The following is an 11,831-nucleotide window of genomic DNA, read 5'->3' as shown; positions in this document are numbered from 1 at the left end:
TATCATACCTGGTTCTACATCAAAATTATAACATGATTTATTGGCTGAATTTAGAAGATTTTTGCTGTATAAAAGCCCACTTATAACTTCTGTAGATAAACGATTACGGCTTTTAGTTTTGTTTAAATTTATTGTGCTGAATATTCGTTCCGTTGCTGCGCTGCTATGGGGTAACGTAAATAAGAAAGTGACAAGTTTCATGAGATTAGGAAACATTTCTTCATCATTACCCTTCTTCAGTTGTTTAACCTTCCTCCAAAAATCAACTACATCATCATTTGTATTCACTTCAGTGTGTCTTAGTATTCTCCATTCAGAGTCCAAATCATTTAGATCAAGACCTAATAAACAATGGAAGTCTGAAGCAGCAGGTGAAATTGATATTATACTGTCCATGTTTTTGGGATCAAGAAAACCCAAATGTTTTAAACTTTGAACATATTTTGAATTGAAAGGGAAACGTTTATAAAATTGGTGACAACATTCAACCAAAAAGTTTAAACAATTAGTTAAAAAAATTTCCTTGTTTTGAATAGAAAGAACATCTCTTGAGAGTTCAGCCATACACTGAGCTCCAAGATACATTTTGTCAAGAGGTAAAAAATTTGATGGGTTTCTATATTGAATATTAGGTGTGGGAGTGGTCTTTATATAGTCATATTTTATATAACATTCTAAAATAGACTTGTACGTAGTTTCCATTTTAGAATAGATACAATGAATTTTAGGTTTTTGAGATTGAAACTCAATGTTCAAATTTGTTATTATAGGTAGTATGAAGTTTAAAAAATGTAAATATAGTTCATTGACCGGGTTAGAGAGTTTTTGATGGATAGTTGTTGCCTTATTATCGAGTAGATGTTCAGCTTGGAAATATAATTTTATCGATTTTTACATTTCAACCATTCTTTTAACACAAGCCTGAAGTGCCAACCAACGTGTTTGTGATGGCTGTAATAGTTTGTTTGGTTTCATATCCAAGAACTCTTGAAATTCTTGGAAATGTTTTTGTCTTTTAGAACTATATTTCATATAATTATACACTTCATGTACAAGATTTTCCACATCATTAGGCAGTTTTTCGCACGCGTATGAAGCACATAACGCCAACGAATGACAAAGACATTTAATGACGAATAAATGAGGTACATCTTCTTCTAATAAGGACTTAACAGAATGCTTATTTCCAAACATAACGTTTGCCCCATCAGATGCAAAACCAGCCAAGTTATGTTTGTAGGGAATATCATGTACATTGAAAAAATTTATAATAGCATCATACACACCTTTAGCACTTGCATTTGAAACTTCAATTAGTTTAACAAACTCATCTCTAACTTCAAAGTTTGAATGCTGAACCATACGCGAAACTACAGCCAAATGTTTTGTGCTGGATTTGTCAGTAGATTCATCAATCATTATAGAAAATGATTGAGTCTTCATTCGCTCTATGAGATTTACAAATTCATACTTACCAATAACATTATTTGTTATAGCAGTCGCTTTAGTACGGTTACATGTGAGGTTTTTGACAACACTAGATTCGGGGCAAATGGATTTAAAAAGGGAAACGAGATGGTCTGATGTTCTCAAAGCTATATTGTGCTCTGAAATGAACATTGCAAGACGTATCTCAGCTATTTTAGTGTCTTTAATTAAATTAGCAGCGTTTTTATAAGCAGCAACATTATTTATTTTGTTGACATTGTTAATTGACTTTTCAATAACTTTATGTTTTTCAGAGGCAAAGTGTTTTTGAACAGCTGATATCCCTCCTAAATAGTCATTCTTACATAGTTTACACTTGAAGAATTTATCACCTTTTAGACTCGAACTTAACCAAGTAAAATAATCTGGATTACTTAACCATTCTGTTCTAAACTTGTGCAAATATTTTTTTTTCGACGTCTTCAACTTTTTGGTATAATTAGCTTCTCCGGAGCTACTCAATTCATCCGACATTCTAATAACAAAGAAAATACTTGATGCCACTGTCAATACGAATCACTACAACTTTGAACTCAAATAGTCAAATGTCAATTGTCATTAATTTGTAATTTGTATTTTGTATTCTTATTTCTTATCAATGCCGATTCGGTTATGTACAACCATAGATAATAAAGATAATAATTCTTTATTATCTATGTATACAACTGTTCTACTGTTATCATGATTACGGAACAAATACTATGTTAATGTCACAGATATAAAATATATAATATATAATATATTTTATATCTGTGGTTAATGTAATATAAAATATATTTTTTTATATTTGATAAATTGAAAAATATCCCCAATTTTTCCCCAATTATGACAAATCCTCAAACTTTTCCTCAACACAAAAAAATAATGACGAAAATCTCCAAATTGGGGAAAAATCTCCAAATCTGGCAACACTGGACTGATCGTAGTTAAAAGGTAGGTACTCGATTCTAAATTTCGTCAGTAGCACGCCGATGTCTATCTAAGGTTGACGTAAAACGGTACCAACATGTCCGATAATGAGTTGCTGTGTATTTTGAATAATAATAAATTAATTATAAACTTAATAGAAGATGAATTGGAAGATAATGAAATATTATTTTCGTATTTGTTGCCTAAAAAAAGGAAACCAATTGATTCCTTATTTTTAAACCACGATTCTGAAGGATATTTTAAAATCCTAATAAATAGACATTTGTTCGAAAATGACGTCAAATTTCGAGAATTTTTTCGCATTAGTCGCCAACAATTCGATTTTTTGTTATCGTTAGTTGAATTGGAACTTACAAAATTACCTTCAAGGAGAGTAAAAGACCCCATTTCTGCAGCGGAAAATTTGGCAGTTACCTTGAGGTATGTGTTCAAACTACTATAATGGTTTTAGATATAAAATTTAATAGTACATAATTTTAAATAAATTTGTTTTATTTATGTAGGTATATGGCTACGGGTGAATCATTACGATCTTTATCGTTTGGTTTTCGAATTTGTCACACCTACATAAGTAGAATTCTTAAAAAAACTTTGGCTGTATTGAAAGCAAAATTAATACCAATATTTTTGAAAGACCCGAAAAACGTAGATTTTAAAGTCAAAGCTGCAGAATTTAGTTGTAAATGGAATTTTCCAAATTGTATTCTGGCAATCGATGGGAAACATATACGTATACGTAGTCCAAAAAATTCGGGAAGTTTATTTCATAATTACAAGGATTTCTTTTCCATTGTGTTATTGGCAATGGTTGATGCAAACTATAAATTTATAGTAGTAGATATAGGTTCTTATGGAAAGGAAGGTGACAGTGGCATTTTCCTAAAATCAACTATGGGCAAACAAATTCTGAACGGATCATTTGGTTTTCCGGAAGATTCTACACTACCTGGGTCTAGCATAGTCGTACCCCACGTGATTGTTGGTGATGAAGCGTTCAGGTTGCATAAACATATAATGAAGCCATTTACAAAGAAAGCTGGTAGAGACGATGTAACAAAAACCATTTTCAATTATAGACTAAGTCGAGCAAGATGAGTCACTGAAAATGCTTTTGGTTTATTGAGCCAAGTTTTTAGAGTGTTTTATCAGCCGATAAATTTAGATACATCAACTTGTGAAGATCTTATTTGGGTTGCGTGTTGCTTGCACAATATGTTGAGAACTGGTTACATGGAAAAAAATAATCACCCATTTTACGACTACGAAGATGAACAATCAACACCAACAAATAACATGTTACCATTATCAAGAGGAGGTGGATTTATCAACATTGAAGGTTTTGATGTAAGAGAGCGTTTCAAGTCATACTTCAATAATGAAGGCTCTGTACCATGGCAATTTTGTAAATAATTAAATACTTTTAAATATTTTATAATAATAACATTTTATTAAAATACTTTTTAAAATTATAAATAACACTGTACCTTTTAGTATACATTTTTAAGCATAACAAAAATATTTGTATTATATCTTAGTGATTACAAATATAATTTTAAAAAAAATATCTGTTTTTGAATAAAATAAAATAATAACCTTCAATCTTGAACAGTATAGTAATAACAAATCTATTCATATAATATATTTTCATCAAAATTGTATGTTGTAAAACCTTGTGAGCTTTCAGATGTACCGTATGTTGAAGTTGATGCATTTGAAGGTGACATTTGTATGGAGTTTTCATTTGGTTGATTAAAATATCCTTGAGCTGTAAAATTTCTTGTTGGTTGTGCAGCATATTTTTCTTCAGCTTCAGCCACCAATGCTAATGTTTTCATTTTTACTTCGTTGATACCTTTAGTATGTAACTTCTTCACAGTCATGGCCAAACTTTTGAAAAATAAATCTATATCATCACCCTCATTCATTTTTCTATTTAAAATTGTCTCATTTTGAGACTGGATTGCTGCTATTAACTTTTTTTGTTCTTCATTTCTTGTTGCAAGGAGGACTTCCAACTTGTCCTGCTTCGATCTTATACGTTGTGGACTATCTTTGGTTTTTTCGGTTTCTTCTGTTATTCCTCCGTCAAACTCATCCCCTATTCCTCTGTCAAGTTCTCCTTCTTCATGTAGTACTGTTGCACTTTCAGTTACACTTATATTTGATGAAGAACTAAATACAAAAAAATATATACAAATATATACAATTTATTAAGTATTGTATTAAAATGTATAAAAGCCTAATTAGTAATCACCTTCGTTCGTGTTGAACTTTATCTAGAAAAGATACGTGTGCTGCCAAAGGCCACTTTTTTTTAGCGATCTTTCAGAACCCGTACCCAATTTTCTTTTATTACGATTGTAAGAATCTCTGATATTTTTCCAACGCTTTTTGCAATCTTCGACTATACAATTTTAATATACAATAATTATTCGTTTTATATTGTACAGGAATAACCAAAATAATACAAAAAACATACACCATGTATAAAACAAACATATAATAATTTTAAACTATGTAATACGTTTTCTTTATCAGCTGCCATTTACACTCGAGTCGGCCGATCACAATAAAATATAAATTTACGAGTACATATTGGTATAATAATAGAAAATGGTTAATAACATAACTATAAATAAATGTGGTTAATTTTACGCCACTGTGTTTATCACATCTCATCACCAGTCAAAATAGTGAATTGTCAATGTATTTATATATTTGTCGACACCGGCGACCAGGGCAATGTTATACATGTTTGACAACCCGTCGTGGCGTTGAACGTGTTAAACATAATTATTATTAAATATATTGTATAAAATTATATAATTAATATCATATAAAAATATAAATATTATCATTATTAAGTATAAATTGTTTATTGTATTTGTTGTACACAGATTGTAAATAGGTAGTCGTTATTCTTATTTAAATAAAAAAAAATATTAACTACTTACCAGACTTTCCAATTTTTTGGGAAATTTCTTTCCATTTTGCATCTTTAACTATTAAATTAAAATATTGCATGTGTGAACAGTCATAAAGCTCTGGATATTTACGCACGGATTCAATAAAAAGTTCATCTTCTTGTGATGTAAATGCTATAGCCGACATATTGACCGGGAGAACGAATCGTCGACGCGTCGCGCTACACTGCTCTCGTCGCGGTATTGTCGCGGGTCGCGACGGCAAATTATCTGTCGCGCGTTGCAGTTGCGGGTAGGACACCAGTCAATGGGAAACGCGAATAATCGGTAGAGCGCGACCTGTCGCCGCGACCGGTCGCGGCGACAGGTCGCGCATTGGACACCGTACCTTAAAGCATTGGCGTTCGGGCACGCGTAATATTTTTTATGCTCCCGGCCCGTTCAACTGATGTCAAGTATTGGCTAAATACACCCAATACGTAGATATCTTTAGTTTAGTTATAAGTGTATAACTAAGAACATTTAGGCTGCCTAAAACATACCACTATAGAACATATAAAAAAAACAAATATTACAAATAATTTTAAAACAACATAATGTTATATAAAATTAAAATAATATATTTACCAGGTTAATTCAGAGTTGGCAATGAATTAGTAATCAACTTTTTGAATCCAGGACTTTTACATGTTTCTTCGAAATGTTTATCACACATAACAAAAGATTTATAAACCATGTCAATTGGTTTATTTAATAATTTGTTGTTTCCTGATCTCTTCACCCAAGCGTCAAATGTGGTTTTTTCTTTTGGAAACCGATGACGAAGAACAGTTTTGTCAGTGTATTTGGTGTCACAACCAATCACAACACAACTATTTGATGGCATGGTGAAACAAACAGTAACAATTCTTCACCGAAAACTAAACTATTAATTTAACACTTTAACAAATAAAAACAAAATAAAATCGTTATTCGGCACAGTTTCGTAAAATAGTAAAACGGACAAACGGTTATGCTTACGGCGTTTGGCATAATGACATTGGGATTTGGGGTTGGTTATGTTGATGTAAGCAAAATAACGGCGAGAACGGTAAAAACAGAGTGACCAGTCATGCAAATATTTATAATTGTACGCAACATATATTACGTTGGTATTTCGCGTGTCTTAAAATTACATATCAGACCTGCCGTATAGAGTTAGACCCCCATGTATCAGAGAGTTTGCGACACAAGCGCGGATGATGACGGTGGCCATCAAAAAGTTTGCGACAAAAGTGCGGACGACGACGATGACGGTATTTTATGATTATGATTATGATTTATGACGAATCAATTAACTCTACCAAATCTAACATTGCAATAGTCTATGATCGTTAATTTTAAGAATTCTAGTAATCGTTACAATAGTTTCTTAAAATCGATCAAAATTAAATCGTAATTGGTAAATTGTTTGTCGTAGTAATGTAGTATACGATTTATTACGTTTTAAAATAGGTTGGATTGCTGCAGTAAAATGTTACTTAGGGGCTCAGTTGTAGTAGTACCGTCAACGGTTACACTTAATCAGCTGATAACAGATTTTATAACCGGCCAAATTCGGCCGATTAAACTTGTCTTCGGTTAACATAACCGGAGATGATACAACTGATGATTTCTCAAAACGTTTCATTAGTAGTCAGTGGACCTATTCTAGCTGTTCTTGTATCACCTACAAATGGTGCTAGTAAATTAGAATTGATTCCTTCTTATATTTCTTTACTTATAAAATATTCTGCATCGCTTAATGATTTTGTTCTCGAAAATATAATTATATGTAAAATACGTGTTACCATTATGACTGTGTTTTCGGTCTCCACATTTATAGAATAAATTATATTCGTAATATTTCAGCTAAAATACCAAAAGCGTTTCCTACGATTCATCTAAATAATATTTAACTTTGCAATCTGCATAACCTACAATTAAAATGATTCTCCTTAATTCTTTTTAATAAGAATATGAGATGACATTTGCAAGTCAATAATATTGTAATGCGCATGCGTACCTACATTATGGCTTAATTTTTTCAAAATTAAACGCTTTTTTCTGCTTTTCAAAGTCATGCGTATAATTTATTTAGCATTATTCCAGGCATAATTTCAATCTTCTATTATCTATATGGTTTGTTGGTCTGGGAGAGTTTAAATAAATATGCGATTAGAGTGTTAAACGAATAAAAATATTTCAAAGAAAAATTGTTAGAATCTGTTTAGGTAAAAATACTTTAGTTATAAGTAGGTTCAACTGGAGACAATTTTAAGCTATATTGCATGTGTTACCAGTTGAGCTTGTATAAAAAAAAATTACTATTTTATATAATATAAAAGAATTATGAATCTTTTGTTAATGTGGGAAATAGGAGGTAGATATTTTATTGTAAACATTTTAATAGTATGTAAATCATCTTACTTATATTTAACAATACAATTATAAAAATAGATATCTACTCAAAAACTAGATTACTAATAGAATAATTAAAATATCCTTTAAGCGAATAAGTATAAGTAGCAGATCATATCCGGGCAGATTGATTTTTCGTATGCAATGATTTGTTGTCTTTGTCTTACGAATGTGTATCATATTATGTCAAATTTAGGATCAAAAGTTCACGTTTCGCTTCGTTGAATTAAAAATTGTAATGAATTAATCTATTATGAAACTTGATAGTAAAAACATTATCTGTGTTCATATATAGGTTTTTGGTTTCAACGTTAATGCAGTTTTTGAGCGACTTACGAGCTTTTTAAATTACACCATTTCATATATGCAAATCTCGCTTAAAATCGGACTATCCCGACATTAAACCGACATGCAAAATTATGAACCCAGATACTATTGATAGTATTCTTAAAATCTTGCCATAAGTTTCATAACAGGTTGATTCACTATAATTTTTAAACTTATTGTTAGGGCTGCGGGTGATTGGTAAAGCTCTTTGTAATGGACAGCGGCGGTCGGGGATAGAAGATAACGAGTCAACGAGAGAATTGTTCTAGTACTCATTACTCGTATTGCATTTGCCACTTGCGTTATTGCAGGCTAGTGACAGCTGACTATACTACACGACGTAGCACAAGTACAAAACTCTGCTGATTTATTTATTTATTGATTTAACTGTAAAAATTATAAATATTTCAAACTAGATATGAATTATCGAGGTTTCATTTATGACAATTTAGGTGCAAAAAAGGGATTACGTGAGTACCTATATTTAATTGCTCTTAATTAATTTTGATATAAGCCATAAGCAATATTGTTCAACATTTGGGTGCATTCTTATTTATAAAATGTTTTTTTGTATTATTATTTACTAACGGTATACTTATGATTGTTCAAATAAAAAAACGTCGTTTTTTTTTTTAATATTGGTAAGTAAAAATGGGTCTACGACAAATGAGCGAAAGAAAAGGAGCGAACGTAAATGAGCGAATAAAAAAGAGCGAATACAAAATGAGCGAATAAAAATATGAGCGAAAACATATAGAGCGAAAAAATATATAGTATAAACGTTTTCGTCTTTAAATATTTTATACCATCTATGTACCAATTATGTGAAACTAGTGAAATATTTTAGGATTCGAAAAGTCCACGATAACGATTCGATAAGATTACGTTTATGATTATTTGTCTTATCTGTGTCACTGTCGTCGTACCTAGGTTGAATTTGTTATTTTAGTCGTCCGCCGGAGTTCTTATATTAGTGTGTTCGATTTATATAGTGTTTTCGATTGTGTATGTAAAATGCAGTATATTCAGTCACAACAAGGAAAACTTTTACTACCGTTAAATAGTTTCTTATATAGAAAAGAAAAAATACATAAAGATGTTGAATATTGGCGATGTATAGACAAACTATGTACAGGGCGTTTGAATTTAAAACACGGCGAAATTATTAAAGGCCCTTCTGATCATAATCATGTTGCTGATATAATTAAAAATCAAGCGAAAGTAGTAGTCGAAAATATTAAAAAGCGTGCCGTTGAAACTCGAGATAATCCTGCAGTTATAATAGGTGAGTCGTCTTCTTCTACAGTTCCAATTGTTTTTGGTGCACTTCCACAGATCGCACACTTGAAACGTACAATTCAAAGAACGAGACAAAGAAATTGCTTAGCTCCACCTAATCCACAAATTCTCGATGATTTACACCAATTGCCAATTGAATATAAATTGACTACTCATGGTAAACAATTTGTTTTATATGACAGTATCGATGACTATGGTTTGTCAAACAAACGAATTATAATTTTTTGTACATCCGATAGTTTGGATCTGATGTCGGAATCCGATCACTGGTTTTCTGATGGTACTTTCAAATCAGCTCCACCTATTTTTAATCAAATCTATACAATACACATATTAAAATATGATAGATGTATACCAACATTATATGCACTATTACCCGATAAAAAATCATCTACTTATGTCAGTTTATTAAAAAAATTAAAAAAAAAAAAAATAGTTTAAACCCAAAATCTATTTTAACTGATTTTGAAAACGCCTCTATTAATGCTTTTAAAGAAGTATTTCCACAAATCGAAAACCGTGGATGCTTTTTTCATCTCAGTCAGTGTATTTGGCGAAAACTGCAGACTATAACTTCAATGCAGGAAAAATACATCAATGACCCAAATTTTTCTATTCAGATTCGCTTACTGCCAGCACTTGCGTTTGTTCCAATAAACGACGTAGAAAAAGCATTTGAGGAACTTTTAGATAGTGAATACTACAAAGAAAATGAGGATTTTCTTCAACCCATAGTAGACTATTTTGAAGATACGTGGATAGGCAGACCAACTCGAAGACAGGGAAGAAGAAATTCAATATTTTCAATTCAGATGTGGAATTGTTATGAAGCAACAAAACACGGGTTACCAAAAACAAATAACTCTATTGAAGGTAATCAGAAATTATTTAATAACTTGCAATCATGTATATTATATAAATTATACTTAATTGTTTTAGGCTGGAATAGAGGCTTTAATTGTCTACTAGGGTCGTGTAATCCAACAATTTGGAAGTTCATAAAAGCCCTTCAAAATCAACAAACTTTAGTAGATATGCAGTTACATCAAATTAATAGTGGCATACGTTCGTCCAATAAAAAAAAAAAATATAATGATTCTGCGGAAAAATTAAAAAATATAGTTGATGATTATTATAATATTCCCACACTTCAATATTTAAAAGGTATCGCGTATAATTTTTCATTACAAGTATAATTATTAATGTATTAATTCAATAAGTATTTCAAATAATATGAACAAATATTTTATATTTTATATTATATTATTATTATATTTTTTATTGTTTATTATTTTTTTNCTTCGTTGAATTAAAAATTGTAATGAATTAATCTATTATGAAACTTGATAGTAAAAACATTATCTGTGTTCATATATAGGTTTTTGGTTTCAACGTTAATGCAGTTTTTGAGCGACTTACGAGCTTTTTAAATTACACCATTTCATATATGCAAATCTCGCTTAAAATCGGACTATCCCGACATTAAACCGACATGCAAAATTATGAACCCAGATACTATTGATAGTATTCTTAAAATCTTGCCATAAGTTTCATAACAGGTTGATTCACTATAATTTTTAAACTTATTGTTAGGGCTGCGGGTGATTGGTAAAGCTCTTTGTAATGGACAGCGGCGGTCGGGGATAGAAGATAACGAGTCAACGAGAGAATTGTTCTAGTACTCATTACTCGTATTGCATTTGCCACTTGCGTTATTGCAGGCTAGTGACAGCTGACTATACTACACGACGTAGCACAAGTACAAAACTCTGCTGATTTATTTATTTATTGATTTAACTGTAAAAATTATAAATATTTCAAACTAGATATGAATTATCGAGGTTTCATTTATGACAATTTAGGTGCAAAAAAGGGATTACGTGAGTACCTATATTTAATTGCTCTTAATTAATTTTGATATAAGCCATAAGCAATATTGTTCAACATTTGGGTGCATTCTTATTTATAAAATGTTTTTTTGTATTATTATTTACTAACGGTATACTTATGATTGTTCAAATAAAAAAACGTCGTTTTTTTTTTTAATATTGGTAAGTAAAAATGGGTCTACGACAAATGAGCGAAAGAAAAGGAGCGAACGTAAATGAGCGAATAAAAAAGAGCGAATACAAAATGAGCGAATAAAAATATGAGCGAAAACATATAGAGCGAAAAAATATATAGTATAAACGTTTTCGTCTTTAAATATTTTATACCAGCTATGTACCAATTATGTGAAACTAGTGAAATATTTTAGGATTCGAAAAGTCCACGATAACGATTCGATAAGATTACGTTTATGATTATTTGTCTTATCTGTGTCACTGTCGTCGTACCTAGGTTGAATTTGTTATTTTAGTCGTCCGCCGGAGTTCTTATATTAGTGTGTTCGATTTATATAGTGTTTTCGATTGTGTATGTAAA

The 11,831-nt window shown here is 30.9% G+C and overlaps 1 protein-coding gene across 1 annotated transcript; it reads right to left on the bottom strand.

The window, feature by feature from the left end:
• Window positions 1–891: 891 nt before the first annotated feature.
• LOC111038824 (E3 SUMO-protein ligase KIAA1586-like) lies at window positions 892–1,962 on the bottom strand. The gene has a single exon (XM_022322064.1). The coding sequence runs from the start codon at window positions 1,960–1,962 to the stop codon at window positions 892–894; it is 1,071 nt and encodes a 356-aa protein (XP_022177756.1).
• Window positions 1,963–11,831: the final 9,869 nt, after the last annotated feature.

This window comes from Myzus persicae, unplaced genomic scaffold, assembly GCF_001856785.1.
Source record: "Myzus persicae strain clone G006 unplaced genomic scaffold, MPER_G0061.0, whole genome shotgun sequence".
In the NCBI taxonomy this organism is placed as follows: Eukaryota; Metazoa; Arthropoda; class Insecta; order Hemiptera; family Aphididae; genus Myzus; species Myzus persicae.
This window is presented reverse-complemented; position numbering and strand designations above follow the sequence as displayed.